This window comes from Callorhinchus milii, unplaced genomic scaffold (assembly GCF_018977255.1).
Source record: "Callorhinchus milii isolate IMCB2004 unplaced genomic scaffold, IMCB_Cmil_1.0 Scaffold21, whole genome shotgun sequence".
Taxonomy (NCBI): Eukaryota; Metazoa; Chordata; class Chondrichthyes; order Chimaeriformes; family Callorhinchidae; genus Callorhinchus; species Callorhinchus milii.
The window spans coordinates 3,611,676-3,638,130 of NW_024704762.1; the positions used below are offsets into that span (position 1 = coordinate 3,611,676).

The following is a 26,455-nucleotide window of genomic DNA, read 5'->3' on the forward strand; positions in this document are numbered from 1 at the left end:
CAATACAATTAGAGTCTATGAACTTTTGCAACTATAAACAGAATCCGAGAATACAGAAATTCCTCTCTCTCCAAAGGGTGTGTTGACGTTATTCTCTATAAAAAAAAATCCCTATTATCCGAGACGTTTTCCCGCCACAACAGAAATTGGTCAATGCTATTATCAGACAAATGGGGTTAAAGCAAGCGCACTGGATATTCTGCAAACCTCATTTTAAAGTGCTAACCACAATATGTGCGATATTCTAGTTCCTTCTTCATACAACAAATTAAATTTGTATAGGATCTTTCATGTTGGGAGGATGTCCCAAGACACTGAAACAATTTACCCACAATGACACAAGCACCACAAGTGAAAAGCAAGAAAAATTTTATTTTAAAAAGTCAGCACATAAACACAGCATTTATTAAAGTGATATCCCATGAAATTCTAGAATTTTCCACAGACGTACTAATGATTTTTTAAGGTCTTTAAACAGTACAATAAAATGAATTTATTAAAAAAAAAGTTGATTATGTCCAGTTTGACTCCCTCAGAGCCTAAATCTGAAGTATGGAATGATGTCCATTACAATGTTGAGGTACCATACTGCATCCTTTGGTATTGTCAGAATGTGGTATGTGAAGAAATCCTTTTATAAGAAAGGTAGACATGAAAGTTTCAGGTCTCCCCACCGGCTTGGTTACATCCTGGCTTGCAAATTTCAATATAGGATTGTTTTTCACAGTACACCAGAGTGGGAAGATCATTAACATCAACAATAAATGAAAATCATTAATAAATGGAAAAAATTTACATTTCTGAATTACAGACCACAACCAAAAGGTTACTTACTGTTTTATATATAAAAAAAACAGTACATCGAAAACCTGCATATTCCCTGCTAAAATACTCTGACAAAAAAATGATCTGCACAGCTAAGTTTGTCAAACAATGTGCTATTTTGCAGTTCGAAACATTTCAGTGCTAGGAAGACGTTCACAGCCCAGCCTTCAACAAGGGCTAAGGCACTTATGTGATGGCTTAACTGATCAAGCAAAAAGAATCAAGGCTGACTAGATAGGCAGTGTTCAGCTGAACCTACACTGGCCAAAGAAAACCCCCAGAAAAGTATCCCCACTTTGAGGTAGTATTTTTTCAAAATTTCCCCACAGTGTTACACCAATGAAATTGGTCTGCACATCTAGACAAGCTGCTAGGCTAAAAAAAAGAAAGCACGGAAACTTGACGTTCGTACGTGCTGCACCGAAAGATTGGGGGGGGAAAGTGGAAGTCAGCTACCCTGGGTTCATTAGTCGATCTGTCCTCCAGTCAAGCTCTGTAGGCCAGATTAGCCACGCACTTAAACAAATCTTATGAGCAAATTTAGTAGGTGAGAACGAGAGGGAGAGAGAAAGAGAACCATGAGATGGAAGGCATCACCGACCATTACCATATCCTGGGAACAGCTGGGTTAGAAGAGTCTGCAGACTTTTGTTAACCACCATGCTGCAATTTTTACCAATGTCATGGCGGCAGGCAGGACACGTGTACACTTCAGCCTTGAACGAACGTTGTAAGCAGCTCTGGGATTGGGGGGGAAAAAAAGGAAATCAGAAAAAACAATAGGATGCAAGACACTGCATAAACCACCTATTTTGGTTTCCTTGCATATAGAAATCCAAACTGAGAGATTTATATCAGTTACTCCCTTACAAAGAATTATTGTACAGTAGAGCCCCATTACAAGGTAAGATCACAACATCAACCACAACAAATTACATTTGTATAGCGCCTTTCATGTCAGGAGGACGTCCCCTGGCGCTGGACAGTCAGGGATCCGCACCCGAGCTGGTGGTTGGGATTGGGGTGGGGGGGGTGGAGGATGGGGAGGGTAGGGGTACAAAGGCAGAGTTGAAGAGGAGGGTCTTGAGATGGGTGTTGAAGGAGGCAAGGGAGGGGGGGCAAGGCGGAGGGATTGTGGGATGGAGTTCCAGAGAGTGGGGGCAGAGGCTGAAGGCTCGCCCACCAATGGCTCCAGTCTGCCTTATAACAATTGCAATCGAAAGGGCCTACGAGGCAGTCGCTTTCTACATTGTGACCGATCACGACGTCACTGTGGATGTGCGTCGCAAGTTGGCAAACTCCACCGCGTGTCGATGCGCTTGTAAATCACATTGTTGCACTGATACGTCAAAGTGAAACAATGAGATTAAGTGCAATTTGAAACGCAATGATGTATCCAAATAGCGCAATGTTGGAATTTTAGATTAGAAAATAGCAGAAAATACCAACTGAATTATAACAATGCACAACATAATAAACTTCTACTGTATAAAGATTTAAGGGAGAGTTGAAATTTCTATTGCATCCAACAAATTTACTATGTTCCTTCATCAAATGCAACTAACATGCTTTCACATAATTATTCAAACATCTTCGACACCTTTTCTACTGTTATCTCCATAATTTTATACTATTATCTCCATAGCTCAGTTTCTGGGGTAATCACAACAGCATTATTGTCCTGATTCTATAGTGCTTACTTTGCAAACATTGTGTTGACAGTCTGTTGTTATCGGTTGAAACACGACCTCCTGACAGCAAATGCACAAGAACGTTTCTTCCAACTTTAACAGAAATTTCTGGAGAAGCAAATTGTTAAAAGAAAATTAGTCTTTGTAAACATAAATTTGTTTTATTTTTTTTTAAAAATCTGCTTCCAACATAGTGGCGCTCACTAGTTCCCTGTAACATGCAGGATTCACATAATGGGTTTATGCTACATTGCTGGCATAGGTTAGCTGCTGTGTTTACCTAACATTTAGTTTGATATCTAATCTATTTTGCAATAAACTTTGAGGTTCAGTTTTATTTGAAAGGCACTATATATACTTGCAAGTTATGATAGTTACTCTGGTAAAGATTTTTTTAAAAATTGCAGAATATACTTGTTTGTTGTAATGAGGCGCAATTTCAAATGCAAGGAAATGCAAACAAATAGACAATGTACCAATTGTGTTTTCAAAGGAGTTAGAGGGAGAACATTGATTAAGTCTTTTAGGGAAGGTTAGTTTACATGCAGAGATTATTGGAACATAGAATACTTTGCCATAAGTGACTGATTAAAGTCAGACATTTAAAAGGGATTTGGCATATATTTGGATGAGAGCAGAGAATATAATACATAGGGCTTGGAAGGAAACAGCATCAGCATAGGCTTGATGGACTAAATGGTTGCCTTCTGATTTATGCCATGCAATTCAAAATATTCAAACCAGTCCACTCCTTACCGGGCCATCCTTAAGGGATAGCAATGCCTCATCCCACAGCTTTTTATTCACTTCATCTTCTTTAATGATTTTTTTCTGCTCTGCCGTCAGTTTGAATGCTTCCAACTTCTGTTTCTTTGGCGTACCTTTCGCAGACCGAGGCGATGAGGTAAATTCATTCTCATCTGGAAGATAATAAACATTTTGTGAGGTTGAACGTCCAAATGTATGAGCAAGTCTGCAGAATCAGAAAATATTAGTGTAAAAGCAATTGCATATTCCACTGAAAAAAGGAACCAGCTGGGCTTCATGGAACAACAACAACAACAAGATTCCATTTATTGAGCGCCTTTCACGTCGGGAGGACGTCCCAAGGCGCTGTACAGTTGGGTCAGGACCCGAGCATTGGGGGGAAATGGTCAGGGGGAGGGAAGGGAGGGAGCGAGGAGGGGGTAGAGAGTCGAGAGGGGAGCTGAAGGCACGGTCAAAGAGAAAGGTCTTGAGACCGGCCTTGAAGGAGGAAAGGGAGGAAGCTCACAGCTAAGACACAACTTGTGAACAGAGAAGTAGAGATTGAAAACCTAATTGATTATAGGTACACAGCACAGCAATGTAAGGAAAGTGGGGTTGGTGAAACTTCATAAAAAGTCAAATCCCTTCAAGATGATGAAACTTATTGCCCTTTTGAGTAAAGGATCAGTGGCAAGCATATTTGCAAAATCTTGAATCTAGGCCAGCAGACTGTATTTTGCTTAAACCAACCTCATAATCAGCATGCTTAGTAAAACAGTGGTTTCTGGCAGCACTTCAATACAACAAAAACTGCTTGTTTCTCAGAAAACGAGACTTATTGTACAGTATAGAAAAATGAGTGGCATTCATCCCATTCAACTTGGAACACTTTGTCCACCCCACACTCCATTGCTGAGCAATTTTCAACAATCCCAACAACTTTTTAATAATTAACTTATAAATTAATTAATTAATTAATTAAGTGACAATTCCCTTAGCAATTGGCTCCTCTCTAACCCCACTCACTTCACTGTCAGCCTCTCAGGCACAAGGAAGCAACATCAATAACCTAATGACCTGGTAGTCATTTTTCCGACCATTTTTAAAAAAAATAGGGGTCTGAGTTTATCGACTCCCGACACTGCATTGTAACAAAATTGCCCTGTACTACAGAGTTTAAAGAACATCCTGGTTAACCCCAGCATTTACAAGTTAAGCAGATTCTCGCTCATGGATTGTCAATTGTGAGTCATTTTTCTGAAGACCTTTTTAAAGACAATGTCGGCAATATATTGTCGTGCCAGCACTTGGCCAAGGAGACAGAATATGTTCACAAGTGATCCTCCATATGTCCAGGCTGCCCATCTCAGATGCACCACCACAGGGAATTATTGATAACAGGCCAGCCACTCTCACAGGGATAGCAAAGAGAATGAGTCCCAGGTGCTCGCTCTCACAATTCCCAACTGCTGTAGCCAACTAACCACAGACGTAGATTCGAACATGCAACCTTGTCTGTATAAATCAGTGTCTTTAAGCAATGGAGAAACTCAGTGGTCCCCGTTTAACATAGAACATCAAGATCAGAAAATTAAAATAGTTGCATTTAATCTTTCTAGTATTACACCATGTTGTTACTATTAATATATTAAGTTAATGTCAATGCTAAAACAAATACTCATTGCATTCCCATAATATTTAAAAAATACATAATGTTAATTCTTGAAATTATGACTAACCCAATAGGATAATTAAAGTATTCGTTGAAATAAACAAAGGATTCCTTAAACAAACAAGAATTTTATAGTAGATTGCTACCTTTTACAAATTTGATCCATTAAGCATTCCCAGTGAATGGCTGAGGACATTCACACCAGGTCACACTCTCAAACAACTGCAGCAAACCTGAGTCACCAAACCCCTGAATAAAGCAAGACAGGTCACTAGTCTCATGAAAATTCATAACCAATTGGTATTCAGGTGACTGCAGCAATTTTCAAAGATCAAAATTCACCACGGACTATCAGGTAAACATATTGGCAGTGTGTACTGGTACAACATCAGTCTTGTATCTTTTACAAATCAGTAATAGGCTGGAGTCCCTCACAATCTACAAACCTGCAGCATTTGATTTTCTTTTCCTTTTCCCTTTGCTTGGCGTCTCAGGATCTTCTATCTCTCGTTTTTTATTTTCCTTATCTTTATTAGCCACAGCTTCAAGGTAACCTTCAGGGTACTGTTAAACAAGATTTGTTATTAATGTACTAAATTTCACGATAAGAGAAATGCTGAAAATTCAGCAGTTAGCACTGCTAAAACTCACTAACCTGCTCTTACGATCAAACTTTAGCAAATGGAATACCGCAGATTTTATTGCGGTATTGCATTAAGAAGATACACAAATACCCATTTTACTGTGTTTAACTTGTAGCCTATTAAGTCACAAAATTAATGATTTATGTTACCTGAATTGTTAAACCAAGCTTCTTCAGCCTCTCTTTGCCATCTTTAGTCCATGGGCTGGTTCTTCATCATCCCGTTTTAACAAATATCGCCAAACCAAGAACCCAGACTTGCCTGTCTCGGGCCAGTACTTTGCCACCTGGTTCAGAAACCACAGTAATTAGTTTCTCCATCATTTACTATGCATGTGACCACTCCCAGAAAGTGGTCATTCTTCATACCACAACTCAAAAGACATTACGGGTTAATGATGGTGAATGAACTCAGTCACACAAAATCAGGAAAGACATTTTCTTAGACTACCCCATGGTATTAACAGCTTTACTTTTTTTTTAAAAAACAAACTTTATATAATACCCTGAGCTCCTGGATTGTCTCAATTAAGCCAGAGCACTGGTGAAACAAACAGACTGCCCATATCAAAGTGTACGATTGCAGTTTGAAAGCCATTTTATTTTCTGGCTACGAGATATTCCATAATGTTTGAATAAGGAACATGCAAACCAATGATCAGAAACCTGCAGTACCAGCCTGCACAAGCAGGCTGAACATCCAATCTGTTCTAAAAACAGCACCAACATATCTAAAAACACAAATGCTTCTGCTTCCAGAGATACGGTTGATCTGAGTTACCCATTCACTTCACAGGAACCAAGACTACAGCAGACACCAGTGTTGCAACATGAAAAACTCACATATCATTTGTTTTAGATCACATAACATTCACAATGTTGATATTGGATGGACCAGTTTTAGGGGAACCAAGAAAACTTTTCTGCAAGCCATTGTTTGATAGCTTAGTCTAAAAGTCAAGAGCTGTAACTGCCAGTATTAATTATAATGTATGAACGTCTAGTAAATGTACAGTGCGAGTCGGAGTTCAATGGCCTATTTTGGAGCTATAACATTATACAATATTTCATTCATAATTAAACTTTTAATTTGTGCACACCTTATAAATGCCATCATAGCGGTTTCCTTCTTCTGGCGCATACTTGCTGTGTTTACGGCCTTTGGCACTTCTCACGACCCTGACCGGTTTGCCCGCTCTCCAGTCTTTAGCATCAGCGCCCACTTTGTCATTAATGGGAGCGTTACAATTTAGCGCCAGAGCCCTGTAAAAGAGGAAAGGTTTTGGTTCCTTTAGAATAGCTTGCTCCAGATATCCCCAGCACTTAAAACAAGTCTAAAAGGCAGAATTGGGCACAAAAATCTAAACAGTAAAACAGAAATAAAAACAGTACGCTAAAACACAACATTCCTATTTGAAAAGATGCCGATAAGAAATTCCAGTAGAAAATATTAGCAATTAGGCTACTCTAATCTGAGCCTCTACAATTATGAATTGCAAAAACAGAACCCGGTCTTACACTCGACACCTTGGGTACTTTTTCAAGCATAATGCTCAGAATGAAATTTTGTGCATTGAAGATTTTTAAATAAAGGTAAGTTTGCACATCCAGCACAGTAAAACCATATTGAAAAGCTCTAGCCTAGTGTCACACTCAGTTCAGAAAGAATTGCAGAAGTAAACAAACAACCATTCCAGACATATGCAACCATTGTTGTGCTTTTTTTGTCACACAAACATTGTCTAACTACAAAGTAAATTAATCCTTAAAAATTAGTACCTGTTCATATTGGTGAGCTTCTGATCACATGACTGTTCTGCAGTACGTTTGTTGCCAGAGAGGTCACGTCCTCCACTTCCAGTGTATGTGAAATCACCCCCATGATCCTATAAGAGAAGAGTCAAAGCTCTTTGAACTATTTATTTCCTGAAAAAAACTCCAATCTCTATATCATTGGCAATTAGATAGTACAATGATTGGCCAGGATGATCACCCTTTGAGATACAGGCCTACATATAACAGCAAAAATTTAAATCACATTTTAGAGATTCACGCACAAAAAATGGATACATGTCAATGACACGACTATAACTGAATGGTTCCCAAGAAAACCCAAGTACTGAGTTTTATTACATTCATTCATAGTTAATTGTCAGACTATAATCCGGACAGAATAAATCTTCACTTAGAGGAATATGGGTTAATTAGGGACAGCCAGCACCGATTTGTTAAAGGCAAACCTTGTCGGTGACTCGAGGTCACAGATTCAAAAGAGTCTCTAAAAGAAGCAAAGGGGAGGTGAGAAGAAATTTTTTCACGCAGCGAGTTGTTCGAATCTGGAACACATCGCCTGAAAGGGCGGTCGAGGCCGATTCGATAACTACTTTTAAAAACGCGCTGGACGGGTATTTGAGGAGGATGGGTTTCCAGGGTTATGGGGAAACGGCTGGGGAGTGGGACTGACATTACATTGCTCTATTCAAAGAGCCGGCATAGACTCGATGGGCCGAATGGCCTCTTTTTGTGCTGTACAAATCTATGATTCTTTTAATAAGAGGCCTAAAATCGATTTCCTTGCATCTTGAACACCTTGTTATCTTGCGCAGGTATTTTAAATAATTTAAGAATCTAAATTTACACGTCTAACCACAATCTTCTCTACTCACCACATCATCTTCGTATCCTCCCGCGAGCACAAGAGAATATGCTCCATCATTGCTCCGACCATGAATCCCTGCCACATGTGGTCTATGAACTCCTGATTCACTCACCTTTAAATGCCAGTACAAAAATCAATCAGCAATGTAACATTTCCACAATACAATAGAAGAAATCTGCAAAGAAAATAAGTCTGCTTTTCTACTCTTCTGAACGCAGTAAATGACCTAGTTTCCTTTGCACTGACAATATCCAGTGGAGCTTGGCTGTCCTCTCCCCCTTAATCCAGGGTAATGAAGTTCAATTCTAATTGGTACAGTTGATAGTTACTGAAACATCACCCCAAAATCATCTAATTCAGCAGACTAGGATTCAACCTACTGTTCTGAATGTCATGTGCGGTTTTTCAAACCCTTCTCAATTTGTGTCCACAAGTCTTATGCGTTAAACGGTAATTTTTTTTATAAATAGTTCTTGAATTAGAACTTTTCATGTCAAGAGGATCTCTCAAAGCACTTTACAGAATTTACTGTAAAGTATACAGACTGTAGTTTGTTGGCAGCCACAGCAGTCACTTTGTGCAAGGCAATGGTCCACAAGAAGCCATGAAATGAATGACCTAATCTAATTTTAGCGGCTGAAAACATACCTGAACTCTAAATTTCCACTGATTTCCAACAGGTACACCGGGTACAGGCCCATAATGGTTAGAGGGAACAATTGTACACTCTTTTGTGCGACCAACACAGGCCATACCCTAGGACAAAGTACAGAGAAAAATTAGTATGGAAATGTGCTGTTGCTCAAAAGGCATTATGATAGTAACATTTGAACAAAAAACACTTGAGTGAGTGAAGACCACTTTCAAAGTTGAGGTCATTTACACAGATGTGAAGACGCTTTAAAATTAAGGGACAACAGATCAAAAATTGGGGTTCAAGGTATTTTAAAAAAAGAATTTCAGTGCAGTGTAAAAACTGTCTGGTCTAACCACTATAGGAAGAATATCAGGGCCACAGGGTAAAAAAGATTTACAAGGATGATACCAGAGATAAGATGTTTGACCAATGAGCAGGTACTTGCACAATTTGCACTAGCCAGAGGGAAGAAAGTAGCTAGGAAGAAATGTTTTCCTCTGAGCAAATCAATAAACAGAGAACAACAAAATTAGGAATTCTTTTTACACAGAAGATTGTTAAATGCCAGGAGTTGTAGTCAATGCACGATCCAGATTGGCATTCAAGAGAAAACTAGAAAGATATCAAAAAAGAACTAATTTGAATGGAGCTGAATGGAATAGCTCTTTAAAACAGCCAGCACATGATGAATTCTATTCTTAGTAATAAGTGAGCAAAACCAATTCCTCCCTCCAATAGGTTGCAGATCACCCAGAACTTTGCAGCCAGTCTCCTCTCCCACACCAGGTTCCATGACCCTATCACCCCCATCCTCACCAGACTCCACTGGCTTCCCATCATACAGAGAATACAGTTCAAGACCCTGGTCCTCACCTTCAAAGTCATCTATGGCCTTGCTCCCCACTACCGCCGCAACCTCCTAAACCCCCTACCATCCTGCCCGCTCCCTCTGCTCAGAGGGCTCCGGTCTGCTTCACGTTCCCCATCTCGCCAGCCCCACCCCATCCTAGATGGGCGGGCCTTCTGCCACTCTGCCCCCACCCACTGGAACTCTGTCCTGCAGTCCTTCCACCTCTCCCCCTTCCTTGCCTCCTTCAAGACCCACCTCAAGACCCTCCTCTTCGACAGTGCTTTCGATCACCCTCCCTCGTCCCCTGCCCTCCACCCTCCCCAATCCTGACCACCCCCCCACCCTGAGTCTGAAACACTGACTGTCCAGCACCTTGGGACGTCCTCCTGGCGAACAAAATATAATTTTGTTGCTGTTTACTATATTCAAAAATCCTGCTACCTGGAGATGTACCATGATACTTTTAGTATCTTAGTAACCAAACTGCAGGCCCTTTGAACAGTATATATCCACTAACCTTAAGAGTGCAAGAAAGCAAAGCAGCTGGGCTAATTTCTATTTACTAAACAGAATGAAACATTTTGAAAGCTCTTCCATAGCATTCCTTACCTTGCCCCAGTCTCGCTGACAAGCAGAATTAGCAGAGGCCATCTTGGCTTTCTTCTTGCTCTCCTTCAGTTTCTCACCAGCCAGCACCACTTCATTGGTGTCAATCTTACATAGTGGACAGTACCTGTGAAAAGGCAAAAACACAGCCTGTGAGTCTATCACATTCTGCAACTCAGCTGTAAGCCGCTAGCAGCTCAAAGGAAGTCACTACTGAACAGATAGAAAGGGAGTGGGGGGAACATCTGATATAATGTGATTTCATGAAAGCTGTGGAGAACAGAATTGCCAGCATTTTAAAATTCTGTAATCAGTTATTAGAGTAATATTAATTTACTGGAATATTGTTCTAAAATTATACAAAATAAAAATCTTCTAATTTTCATTAAACTTCCCCCCTCCCAATATACTTATGAAAATCAGAGATGGGGAAAGACGAAATTCTAATCAAGGTCATCTTATATTCAGATCAAAAAAATATTACATTTTTCACAATTAAGAAGTGAAACATACAATTGATTTGTAACAGCATGAGTGTTAATTTCATCCTAGGAAACCACGCACGTTAGGACCCTTCCATAACACAAATGCTTTGAGGACAATTAATCAAATTGGTCCTGCGCAGTCTGTCACAGAAATTTGTCTCGTCAATACAGCTCATTGAGTGCAAAACCACACTGACATATTAACAAATGTGAGCGAGCATATGGGTTAAACTCCACTTCCATCAGACACTCTTGGCATTGGTAGAACAAAGACTGATAAGGAGATGAAAAATAGAAATGACCCCTAGCAAAACCCTGGATTCTCTATACAACCTTTGTAGCAGCATTAGTATTCCTTTTGAATATTTTTAAAAGCTATACAACATTATGCCCAACAATATCACTTCTCCATCTCTCCAGCCAAAGAGTACAAATCAATCCCAATTTACCAGTCTTCATCCTCAGGTACGATTGTGAGGGGAGGGGTGAGGCAATATGTGTGATAAGCCATGTCACATTCGTCACACAGTAGCTGCTTCTCTGGATCTTGTTTCCCACCACACGTATGGCAAGCACACTGTTTGCACTCCTTGTTGGGGTTATCTTTGCAATGTTTGCATTCAGGTCCATTCTGTCCTATGAAACATGAAAAAATAATTTATAATTATGGCACCATCATGCTCAAAAATACCCTTATTAACATGTCAGAAGTTTCCCAACTGTAAACTCAAATGACATCTGACTTAGCTACCACTAATAATATTTGTATTAGATATAGCTAGTGCCTTAGACATCTTCGAGATGTGTCAAAGCGCTTTACAGAATATACTGTAAAGTGAATTGACTGTATGTTTTGTGGACAAAACATGGCAGCCAATTGCGCATAGGTAGTGCCCCACAAATTGTTGTGGATTGAGTGACCAATATGTTTTGTGAAGGAATTATTATTCCCGAAAAGGGATCCACCAGTCGACTAACAACCAAGTTCCTACTTGCTGCTAGATAAAGAGAGGCGTGTGGACTAAGGAAACTGCCCAACATTTCGCTGTTTCTCGCTTGTGATGAGTGGTCTAAGCTACAGGACTCCTGACAGGAGTACATCATTGGCATAGCTAAAACAAATGACAGTCCACACTTTCTGTTGAAAAATGCCAGACTTATTACAGGAGATGCTACCAATGTTTTGGGGTCAGCTGGGCATTAGAACATTGCATTCTGCTAACCATCAGAGATTTCCCTTCTCTATACCAGTCACACATTATTGAGGAAGCTAGCTACATCCTGGAACACTATTAATGGGGGAAGGGTACCCAAGGTAAGACAAATTTCTTTAGTTTCTACAGTAACTGAGCTTCATTAAGAATCTTACTTTTCATAGGGCTTTCAGATACAGCTCCTCCAGCACTTCCTGGTTTCTCAATCTGGTAGATTTCATCCACCAACATGATCTTGCAATCAGTTAAGGAATCCCCAGCATCCCTACAAGAATCAGACAGTGCAGAAGATTAATAACTCTACATGAAACAGAGCAAAGTGTAGCACCAGAGAGAAAGAGGGGCTAATGTCTGAAATCAGATGATTTGATGATGAACTGTTGACATCTCAGTGTGTTAAAGTATTTCTAAAGATTCCCAACAGTACAATGTTCAAAAGGTTTGTATCCAAAGCTGATAAATCAACAGTGTCAATCATCTAATGCTGCAGTAATAGCTTATTAAGCACCAGAAGTCATGTATTCAAAATTAAGCAAGCTGTTTTAATTATCCCATTACCACATTTACATAGCACCTATCATGTAAAAGCATCTCAAGGCACTTCAAAAATGAGAATATTTGGAAAACGTGAATTGAATTAATAAATCACCCCAACCTGGTCATTATATTGTAGTCACAGATTGCATTAAACTTCCCCCATCCATGGACATCTCACAAATGCAACAAACTTTAATTAGATATCAGGCTTCTACAACATACCCCAGGACAGGGGTAATTCTGACAGCAGACAGGTAAGCCAATTCTGACAACATAGCCTCTCAAAATTATATCAACTTGCACTCAAGCAGTAACCAAATGAATTCATGCATCCTCCAGAAACAAGCTACAATATATGGTACTGTGCCAGAATTCTCACCCCAAGAGAATTCTTGTGTAGATTTCCTTGATGGTTCTGGTCTCTTTTTTTCGCAAAATCTCTGCATCGTACCAATATCCTCGCTCCTTAGGTTCATCTGGATTGTAGTTTACCATTACCACCTGCCCAACTTGAAGTTGTTCCCACTGTAGGATTGTCCTAGCCCGTGGGCGAATATCTTTTGAACGCAACTGCACAATTCCATTTTCAGGGTAACTTGAAAGAATTAAATATACAGATTTCAATGCAAGACATTCAACTCAAAATAAACAATTTTAGTTAAAAATACAGCTTCTACAATATGCTAATACTCATTTTTCTCAGCTTCAAAAAGGGGCAACACACAATTTGCATCCTTTCACATGAGCCAATTTTTGCTTAATCCTCACAAAGAGCAGCCACTATGGCTCAACTAATAAATAAATCACTTCTTATAGCAATCTAATAGAAATAAGAACGTTATTGACATACTCTTCATATTTAATATGGTAAATGACATCTTCTTCAGCAGCCTTGGTCTCCGTAGATTTACTTGTATCTGCAGACTCCTCATTATCGGTGGTTTTATTTGTACTTTCATCCAATGTTACATTACCCACCACAGCTTCAAACCAAGCACCCATGTTCATGTCTCGAGCATCAACACATTCATTGATCTGAAAGGGGAATAAAAAGTTTACAAAACAAGCTCATCTCAGTTGTGATTACTAGGTTATGTGAAAATAACAAGCATAGTACAGTAGAATCAGAATTTATGTTGAGGAAGACTCAGGACACCCTTATTTTAACAAAAAAACTCATAGTACAATCACAGCAGCCAGATTCAGAAGCACTGTTCCAAAATTGACATTTATATGCATCAAAGCAACTGTTCCATCATAATCTGAGATTTCCTGAAAATATCATTTAAATGCCTATTCTTTCAGCACAGTATTTGGCACTTATGCAACAATTCGGTAAATTCAATTGAGGTGGAGTAAATAATAAATTTTCTGTATTTTTTAAAATTTGTACAAGATCGAGCGCAATGGTCTTCAAGACGTGTATTTTACATTACCTATGACTATGTTCCTAGTTTGTACATATTCCATCCTATGGTTACACTTGAAAAGGTTTAATTTGTAAACAAGGAGAAAATTTGCATAACAATCCATGTTTACAAATTTGATTTGAGGTTCACAATTTTCCTGAAGGATTATACCATCCACTATTTTTTGAGTTAAACAAACACCCAAAGGATCCAGGACTCACCTTGTACAAACCATATCCTGGATCAATGAGGTCAAGCTGTGTAGATGTCCCTGCCTGACCTTCCATTTCCATAGCACATTCACCATTATTTGAGTTCTTGTCAGACTCACTCTGGCCAGATCCACATCCAGAATCTGTATCAGAGAGCTCAGCATCCTTCTCCTTCCTGACTGTACTTTGTGATGAACCAGCCTGGCGTATAAGTAGTTGGATGATATCATTCAATCCAACATTATAGTCAAAAAGGGAATGGGCATCTTCCATCTTTTTAAAAAAAAAGAATCCAATTACTATCCACACAGCGCTCAGTAAGGTACATCAATTCCAACCTGTACATTTTGTTACAACAGTAGAAACACCTGCAACTGGGAGGGCAGTGGGCGAGAGATCAAGTATGGTACAGGACGAAACACGAACAACACACATTAACAGCAGTTTCATGACACTTTAGGTAATAACATTCTATACATAATTAGCTTTTGAAACACAGTATTACTACAATAAACTAGACAGCAGCTAGAGAGCAATTTGTAGGCAATAGTTAAAGGGGAAACTCATTTAAGTAAATGCAGTGAAGCAGATAGCCAACTACCATTCCTTTCGAGGAAGCATTTTACACATTTTATTCTTTCCTTTTGTAACTCGTCATCAGAACCTCCAACAGACCATTAGGCAAGATTCTATAGATAAAAATACTTGGAAACCATTTAATAATCAAATTCTTAGTAAGTCTGTCTTTGTGCAAATTTTCCCACATGTCACTGTTACATTCTAAAATGAAAATCACAACTAAACCCATAAATGTTCCAATGAGAGGCTGTCTCGTTTAATCTGTAAACGAGGAGAAAATATACACAACAATCCATGTTTACAAATTTAATTTGAGGTTCACAAGTTTCAAAGCAATCAGAATTTAACTTATTTTAATTGCAAGGCTGCAAATAGTCCCACATGGGATCTAAAAAGGCCACCATACATCTTGATCTGACAGATGTTTTACAAAATCACTAAACGAATAAATCACTTGTTCACAATAGATTAATCTACAAGTTATTTCATTACTGTATAACTTTCCTCACACTCATTCAACTAATTCCAGTATAGCACCATCCAGTGGCACGAATTATATAATATTACAGTTTTATTGACTGAGTCAAACAAATTAAGAGACCACAGTTAGTACAAACAGTAAAAAGAATAAGAACCATATTTTTTTCTTAAATTCTCACCCTTTTCCCTTTTTCCTTTTCCATTGCATAGCACTCACAGAACCCCGCCTCTCCTCTAAACCAAGTTATTGACTCCAATTGTAGTTAGTGCCCTTCTGCTTGCTGGGTCAGAGTAATTTATTTGAAGGCTAAACTAGTTTTTCACTGAAAAGTTGAGCTATACAGACTAGAAATTTTCAAGAGCAAATCCCAGCTTGGTCAGTTAACACGTCTCCGCTGGAGCTCAAGAAACGCACTTAACACCTCAAGTGGCAAAGGGGCAAGGCGGGGGGAGGTAGAAAGGAGAACGCTAAAATACAATAGATAAAAGTCAATCTGTTTCTCATCTCTATCCAGAGACCACCCCATCCCTCCCCGCCCCTCTTTCTGCTACAGTGCGTATATGTGAAATATAATCATTGTAGAAGTCGAGGAGAGAATTGGGCTCACTGCAGACAGAAAGACAAAATTCACATACAAATAAACTACCTGGTTAAAGTACTGTGAATGCCACCCATGCAACTGTACCCCCAGAGGGCATGAAAACACTATCAAAGGAGTAAAATTGGAGTAATTTCTGCTCATAATTGTTCCCTCTTCAATGTTTCCATGACGCATTTCGTCGATTCTAGAAAGCCATCTAAAATAACTAAGCAAAACTGCAAACAATTCAAAATGGCCCAAGTGGGGAGGGAGCATTTTAGCAATATGTTCAAGATCAGGATCAAACTCATGTCTCTCACTGCATTACCATACTTTCAGTCCTTAGTTAGCTCTATGCCTCAGTTACAGCTTGGCAGTGTAATTTTTTATCTTTCATTTTAGCATAAAAGCAGTAAAAGTGTACGTCAACATCAGAAGATCACACTCTCCCAGGGACAGAAAGGAGACGCCACTTCAGATTTCAGGGAATCAATCCAACAAGGTCCACACCTCCATGCCACCAGGTCCCGAACAGTAGATTATTGTTTTGCCCATAAAATAGTCAATTCACTTTACACTTTATTCGCAACACCTCGATGACGTGATAAGACGCTATATCAAAGCAAAGATTACTATTATTATATGCTGCTGTTAGTGCTTCATGAAAAATGCTACTACTGCACTGTGGCCATGTTGTGACAACAGAAAACAGGAATATGTGCACAACCTGGCTCATTTGGTAGCAAACTTGCCTCTGAGTCAGAAAGCTGTGAGTTCATGCCACATATTGAACCTGGAACTAATAGTCTAAGTTGACGCTTCCTCGCGGAATCAGAGTTCAGGGCTACATTGTTGGAGGTGCCATCCTTCGATAAGACATTAAATCGAGGCCCCAATTGCCTTAACCATGTCCCACATGTTCCACTGGATACCTATGCCAGTGTTTTTTTTAAAAGTTTTAAAATCTCTCGATGACTGTTCGACACTACACATGTCTAGTCTGACTGCTACTTCAGCCACCTCCATCCTTTGGAATTATTCCCCAAACACCCTTGCTACGCATCTCTCTGTCAATTTCAAAGACCCATCTTTTAGATTATGTGTTCAGTAAACTCTTCATTTGCGTTTTCATTTTACCCATTGCTAAGACTCCATTGCTAACGATTGACCAGCCAGCTCTGCTCAGTCTTGGAGAAGCAAATCAGTTACTGGGAGCTGGGATTCTTCTCACTCTGCAACCATAACCTTACAAACCCAAACTGTCGCAAGTAGAGCGAACTGAGCAGAACAAGCAGCAAGAAATTTGCTCCTGTTTGCAAAGATAGGCTACATGGATTTAACTTGGTTTAACTCCAGCAGTATCCCAATGCATAATCCAGGGTTGCCCAACAATAATAATAATGCTTCATTGCAGCACCGAGAAGTCTTACAGCGTTTTACGGCATTTAACTGTAAAGTGTGGTAACTATAGTAGCCAACCTGCACGCAGCAATGCCAGATAAACAGCCATAAAGTAAATGACCAATTTTATCTGGGGGATTGTTGGCTATGATACCAGGAGATCAGCAATTTCAGCTGCTGCATTACTCAACAGTTCAAGGCAACCTGTGCCTTAACTTTCCAAGATTAAGAAAAAAAGGGCGATTCCTTTGGGGTATGCAAGTGTGCACTAAATAGGAGACACAAAGAAAACACTTGTCATCTCCCATCTCAATTATTCCAATGCCCTCCTCCCCAACTCCAATATTCACAAAATCCAACTAACCAGCCAACTCTGCCCGTATATTCACTCGATCTAAACTCCGAAACGCCATCACCAGGTTCCACTAGCTCTCGATTCCCAGAACGGATCAACTTCAAGATCCTCCCACTCGACTGCAAATCCCTTCATACCCTAGGACCTCTCTACCTCTCCAACCTCTTACTCTCCGTTACCCTCCCCACCACCTCCGCTTTGCTGACTCCAGCCTCCCACTTATTGCTCATCCCCTCCATTCCACCCTCGGAGTCCATGCCTTCAGCCACTACACCACAAACTCTCTCCTTCAATCCCTCCGCCTTGCCCCTTCCTTCCTCTTTTTTCAGATCACGCCTGAACACCTTCCGGTATCAGGTTCCGCTGTTAAGCTTTCCCTTGTGTGAAGGACGCTATAGAAATGCAAGTTGTTGTGAAACTTTCTGCTCATCCAAAAGATTAAGAATATTCCAGAATACTGTATAATCTTAAAACAAAATCATTATTTTAAGCCAAGATTAGGTGGAATTTTGTTGAGGTGAAGGGTGGAAATCTCCACTTCTCTCAATACTAATTAAAAATGTGGAACTACAGAATGATTACATTCGTTAAACAAAACCATTAAGGGTGAATTCTGGTTGCACTGATTGATGTAATTGATAGCTCTTAAGAGATAAAGTTGAGTTGGCTTTAATATATTTTAGGCTTTAAACAGATTTCCTTCTCAGGAAGTTGTTTTCTACCACAAGGTCTTCAAAGTGAAACTCTTAACCACCAACCCAGTTTCTTCTGGGAATGAGGACTAGGGAATGGGATATATTACCATTACCTTAGACATATTAGCATCAGCAATTTCAAATATTCTATAATACAATAAAAGTTCGCAAACATCCTCTTGAAATGGACTTTATTTTAAAAAAATTATTCAGGGTCACAGAAAAATCCAAGATAACGTTGTAAAGGGATATTCGCTGATTAACTTGAAAATGTTGCAAATAGAGCGCCCAATATGTTGTGAGTAGATAAGGCCGCCAACTCCTGCGGTTTTACCATCAGTAAATAATACAAGTTCCATGGAAGGCATTAAATGATTTTATGATCCTAACTTAAAAGCGTGTTATAAACCTTTAAAAAAAACGTTCGATCCCTAGGTGGCGCCCAAACCAAATCCTTATTTCAGTTAAAAGCCCAGAGGTTTGCCTATAAGGTATAAAATACAGCAGAAAACAACTCCATTTCCAATCACAGCAAATTTGTGAAATCACTCACTGCCAGCAATGGCCTTAACTGTGGCGAGTTACACAACCTTAATCCAACTGTCTTGACTTAACACTCGATTTGTTCTAATGAAGAAACTACACGTAGGCCAAATGGACAGGGAACACATTTCGAGTCCACGTGAAAGGAATTTTGAACAGCTTGTCAAACCGCCCACATCAAACAAAATGCATGAAATACAACCGAAGGGGCGGAAGACATCCCAAACGTACAAGGATGTGATCATCGCGCTCTATGAGAGCTTCAGTGCCCCACACTGACCCTGTGCAAACTAAACGCGATATAACCCAGAACCAGCGGATACCGAGCCATTTAGCGCCTTTTTTCGGTAACTCTTTCGTCTCTGCAACCACACATGATGGGAGAAGCCCGCCAGGCCGGTGATTGACGGGGCAAGCGACCAATGGGGTGCGACAAACGCACGCCGGCGGCCAATGGGGACGCGGCAGCTAGCAGGTTAGAGTGTGGTGTAAACACCCCGCCTCTCTGACAACAGTGCCAGCTCCGGAGGTCCTGGATTCCTTTTCCAATCTAAAACCATTTAAACGAGCGTCGTTTCTCAGTTCCAAGCTATGAATTTAATTAAAACACCGAAAGCGGCGGCGGCAGCGGGGGAGGGAGGGAGGATAGATGGATGAGCAACAATTGCTGGACGGAGAGAAAAGCAACACCTTTAATCCCACTTCTTCAGCACCGGATTCCGAGTCCGACAAAGATGGGGGTGAAGTGAGGTGGGTGATGGAAGCTTTCCGGGGGAAACGGAGGACATAAAAATACACCGGCCGGTGACTGACTGGGGAGCGTACCCCCGGCGGCAGCACAGCATCATGGAAGAGTTACACCTCGAGGTAAGGATGACCTCTTCGTATTCGACCTGTAACACCGGATTTGGGGGCCATCAAACTGCCGCGACCCCCGTTTCCTGCCTCACACCCCCCCCCCCCCCACCACCTATAGACACCCCCACCCACCCTTCAACTTCAACATGAGAAACCAGGTGGATGGTGAACGTGGCGATCTAGATATCAATAACACCACAGGAGTCATTTGTACCCACATACTATATATATATTATATAAGGCACACACAGTCCCTTCACCATCTGCCCCCTCTCTTCTTTCTATTGTCTCTGGCGGGACACTTTTCCACAAACGAGAGCAACCGCTTCACCACGCTGGCGTGTGTTGGTCAGAAGACCCCCTAAACGGTGGCGGCCTTGTGTAGGGGGTGGGGGTGGTGTGGTGGTGGTGGGGGGGGGGGGGGGTGCAAGCAGCAAAAAGGGCCAGTGAAAAGTAATAATACCTGCTTTCCCCTGTAGAAGAGTCGCTGCCTCTCCGCCTCTACCCCAAACGCTTCATGGATCTTGGCCCTCAGCTCCTGCACCAGCGTCAGTTTCGAGAGGCCATCAATGCGCCGAGTCTCTTTACCGTCCATCGTCCGCACCTGGATCCACATCTTTGAGCCCTTCTTGGTGGGGTTTTTTTTTTAATGTGTGTGCGGTGACGGTTGTTGTTTTGAATAGAAAGTTGAGCGCGAAAACAGTGCTTAAAATTAATGGGCCTTTCTTTCTTTACAAGGCAGAGACTTATATATAAAAAAAACTCCTCAAGACCCGGAGGGGGTGTATACGCGCCTCTCTCTCTCGGACTGAAAAAAAAGTTTCCCGCCGGACACAGCACTCCTCCTCCTCTCGCAGCCCGACCCCGGCTCGCGCCGCCTCTCGATTCAAACGCGAGACTCCCGCGCGCCCAACGTTCATTCGTCCTCCCGCCCCCTCGGCCCAACGCTCATTGCGCCTCGCGCGCCCATCGCGCGCTTCCATTGGACGCTGCCCGCCTGTGAGGGGAAGGGGGGGCGGGGCCCGGGCGGGGCGGGGAGGGGGAGCGGCTGAGGTAACGGCCGTGGCTCGAGCGAGCCAGCGTCCGCGCATGCGTCCTGACGTCGCTCCCTCAGCAAGTTCGGTTGTCGGTGCCGCTCGGGCGCGAAAGGCATTGGGGTGGGTGGGCGGGGCGGGGGGGGGAGGTGGCGCGTGCGCACAAGGTTTTCCGCGTCCCCTCGGCAAGTTTGGTTGACTCGACTCGACGCCGCTCTGAACTGAACCGAAAGCGCGAGTCTCGGCGTCGGCGGCGGCGCGAACGATACCTCGCGAGAGTTGCCCGGGGGGGGGGGAGAGGGAGGGGTGTTTTCCTCCCCCCCCCCCCGTCCGCCGCCGTTTTTTATTTTTTTTATATGTGTCGTGTGTGAATGAAAGAAACCCCCCCCCCAAAAAAAAAACTAATTAATTGATAACTTTTCTTTTAATTAATTCCCCGCCTCCCCCCCTCCCCCCCTCAAAAGAAAAACAAAAGTGACGCGGAAATTTACCAGGAACGGGTCCGAGGGGGAAAAAAAAGTGAGCGCGCGGCATTGCTTCCTGGTGACGGGTTATTCTGTCTCCTGTTTTTTTTTAAAAAAACACAAAAAAAAAAGGAAAAAATTATTTCTTGTCGTTTCCCCCCCCCCCCCTCCAGAAAAAAATTAGTGGTATTTTTTATTTAAAAAATGAAGCGGTTTTTCCCCCCCCCCTCCCCTCCCGGAGGGAAGGGGGAGAAGGAAGGAAAGGAGAGGTGGGGAGGGAGGAGGGAGAGAAGGAAGGTGGGGAGGGACAGAAAGGGAGGAGAGGGGGAGTGGGAGGGAGAGAGAAGGAAGGAGGAAGAGGAGAGGGGGAGTGGGAGGGAGAGAGAAGGAAGGAGGAAGAGGAGAGGGGGAGTGGGAGGGAGAGAGAAGGAAGGGGGAAGAGGAGAGGGGAGTGGGAGGGAGAGAGAAGGAAGGAGGAAGAGGAGAGGGGGAGTGGGAGGGAGAGAAGGAAGGTGGGGAGGGACAGAAAGGGAGGAGGGGGGGAGTGTGAGGGAGAGAGGAGGAAGAGGAGAGGGGGAGTGGGAGGGAGAGAAGGGAGTGGGAGGGAGAGAAGGAAGGTGGGAGGGAGAGAAGGGGAGAGGGGGAGTGTGAGGGAGAGAAGGAAGAGGAGAGGGGGAGTGTGAGGGAGAGAAGGAAGAGGAGAGGGGGAGTGTGAGGGAGAGAGAGGAGGAGGGAGGGGATTTTGGCGCGCAAAAAAAAGTTGTTTTGCTGGCGGTTGGCGGGAACTGCAGGGTGTGGGGGTGTGGGTGTGGGGGGGGGACAGCTCCTCCTCCACCAGAGGGTCAGGTTGGGAGGGTTTCACGCCCAGAGTGGGGCGGGTTTCTGTTGCACTGTCTTAAATTTTCAGACGTTTTTAATTTAAAAGCTGGGGAAGGTTCCCACAAAACCCACCCCAACCCCCCCCCCCTCTCTCCCTCTCCCCCACCCTTTGAGGAGTCTTTCCTTAACGCAGACTCAACGGCGCTGACTGAAATTGGTGATCCCCCTCCCCGACACCAACCCCACCCCCACCCGCCGCCCCCGGGTACCATTCCTGGGCAGGGCGAACCGTCGGGCGAGTCTCCTTACTCCACCCCCCCCCCCCCGAGCGCCTCTGTTTGCCCGGCGGTAAGTAGGAACCTGGCCGTTAGTCGATCGGCGGATCGCTTTTCCGGGGGTAATAAATGAAACGGGTAATAAATCCTAAATACTCCTAAATGAAATAGTAATTTGGTCACTTCAATCAGCGGCTGTGTGTGGGACGCCGCTGTGCGCGGTCGGCCGCCGTGTTTGGCCCACAAAATACACGGTCGATTCACTTTACAGTATAGTCTGTGAAGCGCTTTGAGACGTCTGGAAGACGTGATAAGGCGCTATATCACATGCAAGGATTATTATTACAGGAGGAAACGCATACTATTGGGCTACTTTTGGGCTGGTGTTTGGTGGCCTTTGGGCTGCAAACCAACTATTTTAATTTCTGGCCGCCCTGCAGCCAATGTCAGGTAAGGCAGTATAGAAGCCAAGGTCGAGGAGTGACCTGATAGAGGTCTTTTAATTTATGTGAGGCTTTTGACAGTCAGTGGGGAGAAACTGCTGTATCTGTGCTTGTCGTTGAGCCAGAGGGCATCAATTTGACAACAATTTCTATTTATGTAGCACCCTTCTTGAGGGGCAGAGTCTCCGAGCATTTAGAAAAGTTAGCAAATAGGGAGGTTAGGAGAAATATGTTTCGCGCAGAGTTGTTAGGATATAGAATGCCCTGCTAGGAGCGATCGTTGAGCCAAAATCCGTATTAGCCTTCAAGAGGGAACGAGACAAAATAACTTTTTTAAAAAAAAGTCAGCTATAGGGTTATTTACAATGAAACAGCAGATAAATGGGACTGAGAGAATTGATCTTGAAGGAGCCAGCACAGACACATGGGCCGAATGGCCTTCTATCCCACTCAGTGCTGGAAAGCTTGATGAGACAGGCAGGAGATCCACAGCTTTGCTATTCATTGTCTAAATGAGGAAATGGGTTATTAAATTCTTGCATTCAGCCCCTTTCATATTAGAATATCTCAAATGCTTCACAGGATTTTACTGTTAAGTGGAATGGCTTGTGTATTTTGTAGGCGAACATGGCTGACAGACCTTCATTTATAATAATAATCCTTGCATTTGATATAGCGCTTTTCACGTCTTCTCAACGTCTCAAAGCGCTTCACAGAATAGACTGTATGTTTGTGGGCGAAACACACCAGCCAATGGCGCACAGCAGTGTCCCACAAACAGTCGGATTGAGTGATATTATTATATAGAGTTGAGACGCCTCAAAGCGCTTCACAGAATATATTGTAAACTGGAATGACTGTATTTTGTGGACGAAAAGCGGCAGCCAATTGCACACAGCAGTGTCTCACAAACAGTCATGGATTGAGTGACCAAATAATTTTTATTGAAGGGATTATTTTTGGAGGGAGAAATAAATAAATATACAGAAATAGATGTAGACTGAGATGAACAAATACTTCCTGCTGCAAAATGTGCTTCTGAGACTGGGAGCAGGAACAACAACAACAAAATTACATTTATAGAGCGTCTTTCAAATTGGGAGGAAGTCCAAAGAAAGGAATGTTGTTTGCGGAGGAAAGCACCCTGGTATGAAAACGCTTTTGTGTTTGCTTGAATTAGCTTTGACAACTAAGGAGTAATTCTGCAGTGTATTGCCACAAGTGGATAGATTTAGTGGGGTGGAGTCCATGATGAGGGAGCTTTTGCATAATACGCAGAAGGACTGGGTCTGATGATAAAGGCCTTGCTTCATTCATTCAATGCGATCTTATGTGCCATCGCCATCTTTTTCCAAGAGAGATTTATTTCCCTCTTTCTGATTTTTAGATCAATCGATCTGATTATGGCTGTTGCATCTTTAGGTTGGAAAACATTTTAATGAATCACGAAGTTGACACCAGTGACTTACAAAAAGTGGGAAAATAAAACCAACAATTTACATTTGTGTAGCACCTTTTAGGTTGGGAGGATAGCTCAAAGCATTCCACACACACACACAGTTGACTAGGAACCATGCTGGGAGGGAGAGGGGGAAACCTTATTTAAATAAAAGTATCAGAGGATAAAACTGCATTTGATGGTTTATTTTCATGCACTTTAATAATATGTGAGAATGGAAATGACCCATTATAACTATGCATTGTAATCGTGCACCAAACTTGCCACAACACAGCATCTTCTCCCCTATAAACGTGTAGTTTCTGAGCCTTTTATGCCTTGTAGACAGATGACTAATAAGAGGATTAAGTGTTTTAGAACATCATTCTCTGACTGCAGGCTTCGTTACTTTATTTTTTTGCTTTTTATATCCTTTAGAAACAAAGCTTTTGTATAAAAAGGCATTCTGTCTGAGTCATAGAACAATGTTGTATGACTTATTTAGAACCAGTGCACTGACTCAGTCAACTGAAGAGAAGTGACAGGTTTTCTCACTTCTATTATTTTTTCACAACGATCCAGGCTGTGTGCCCAAGTAAGAATACAGTCTTTTTTTAAATGGCTGCTGAGTTGTAACACTAAATATTGTAATAGATATCAGATTGTGTGATAATATGTCCAGGAACCTAGTTTCACAGAGGATTAGATCTGAATACCAAGTGAGAAGGAACAAGGGGCTTCTGTGGTGGAAGAGCATTCTCTGTATCCATATAGTTAACTCCTTCTCAACCAAAGTGAACATAATATAAGGGATAAACCAATCACAATTGCAATAATCTCTTATTCAGTGAATACACACGCTTCACAAAACAGGGTAGGAAGTTGCAGTATTAGGAGTACGCACTTGTGTATTTACAGAACAATGGAGCGTCAATAGCACGGCTTGTTGGAGCACCAGTATGCAGAGTAAATAGAGGTTTAGTTCTTCACTTTTGTTCTTCCAGATTTATCTGTCTCTTCCTCTTGATGCCTTGCTGCACGAGGGAGCAGAAATTGAATGAGGAGATTTCATTGGAACTCCCCAATTTGCTTCCTGTTTGGCAGCCAAGAGCAGCACTGGCAGAAGCTTGAGGAATGACCACTTGTCCAGAGTATGAGAGGTCTGTAGCCGAAAAAAGGTCAGTAAGGGGGAAGGCAGGACATATAAGAGGGTAACATTCTTCTACCTCTCAAAAAAAAGTTGAGTGTGATTGAAGTTATTAAACCAATGCTCCAGTCCTTTAAAAAGGGTTTCCTGTATTTTCCCTATGGATGCTTTGCTATTTCCTTGTAATGTTCCCTATATAATCCATGTAGTACAGAATAAGGCAACGTTCCTACATTTTGTAAAATGGATCAGAAAAGTAAAAAAAAGCACTTGCTATGAATGCACAACTTGAGCAAACAAAACCTCAAAAGATAATTGAAAAACAAAATTCATAACATCTAACAGAAGCTTGTCAGTACTTGTATCACTTTTAAACATACCACCGGATATATGATCCAATCATCATTGGAAGGGCTGAAGTTGTGAAACTTGCCGTACTTTCATTTACCGCTCATGCCTTATTTTTGGCAGTTGCTTTCCAGCAACCTTGTTTTTTATTTAAATTTTTTGTTCTGATTCACTTAGCTCAATTGCTCTACCACATCAGCCACCCAGGATGGCAGGAAAGGCAAGTCTGAAGTGCGTTTGGACCGCAGTGGAATTTGAAGCTTGTTTTATTTGCTGGAATTTCATATTTCCCTGATGCAATGCCAATATTGATCTGCTTTGAAATTCTTTTTCTTTGGCACCAAGGATTCATATCCCAATGCTCCAGTTGCTCCCTGACTGGTTCTAACTGGTCTATCTTACCAGGAAACTGAAGATTTAAAAAAAAGCTATTTGAACATATTTTGTCTCTAGAGTCTAACAAGATGCAATAAAGAATGTTTTTATCAAACATAAAAACTATGTGTTAATGTGTTGCATTACAGGCTATAAGTGATACTTATATTACTTATAAGTAGGGAAGGAAGATTAGATTGAATCAGTCCGGTCACTTATAGTAGGCAGGGTAAACACTAAGTTGTAAGTATTATATAAATACTACACCTTTTGTATGCAAGTTCTCAGATTGGCAACTGGTACATTTTGAAAAACATTTGGTATTAGTGATGCGAATGTGGAGCTTATAAACTATGTTTAGACTATCAGTTTCCTCAATGGCTTCTTGTGTAAAGGTACAAACTCGTGAAGCACACATGAATGCATACTGAAC

At 41.7% G+C, this 26,455-nt stretch overlaps 1 protein-coding gene across 1 annotated transcript; it reads right to left on the reverse strand.

Annotated features, from left to right (window-relative positions):
• Positions 1 to 358: 358 nt before the first annotated feature.
• Positions 359 to 20,606, reverse strand: LOC103183548 (ubiquitin-like with PHD and ring finger domains 1). The gene is given in 17 exon segments (XM_007901110.2): positions 359 to 1,565; positions 2,526 to 2,624; positions 3,273 to 3,436; positions 5,382 to 5,499; positions 5,729 to 5,784; positions 5,787 to 5,865; positions 6,679 to 6,841; positions 7,358 to 7,464; positions 8,245 to 8,349; positions 8,886 to 8,993; positions 10,334 to 10,457; positions 11,265 to 11,451; positions 12,185 to 12,294; positions 12,946 to 13,161; positions 13,417 to 13,601; positions 14,197 to 14,460; positions 20,143 to 20,606. Coding segments are annotated over 17 exon segments (2,385 nt in total). The 5' UTR covers positions 20,296 to 20,606; the 3' UTR covers positions 359 to 1,418.
• Between the last annotated feature and the right edge of the window lie 5,849 nt (positions 20,607 to 26,455).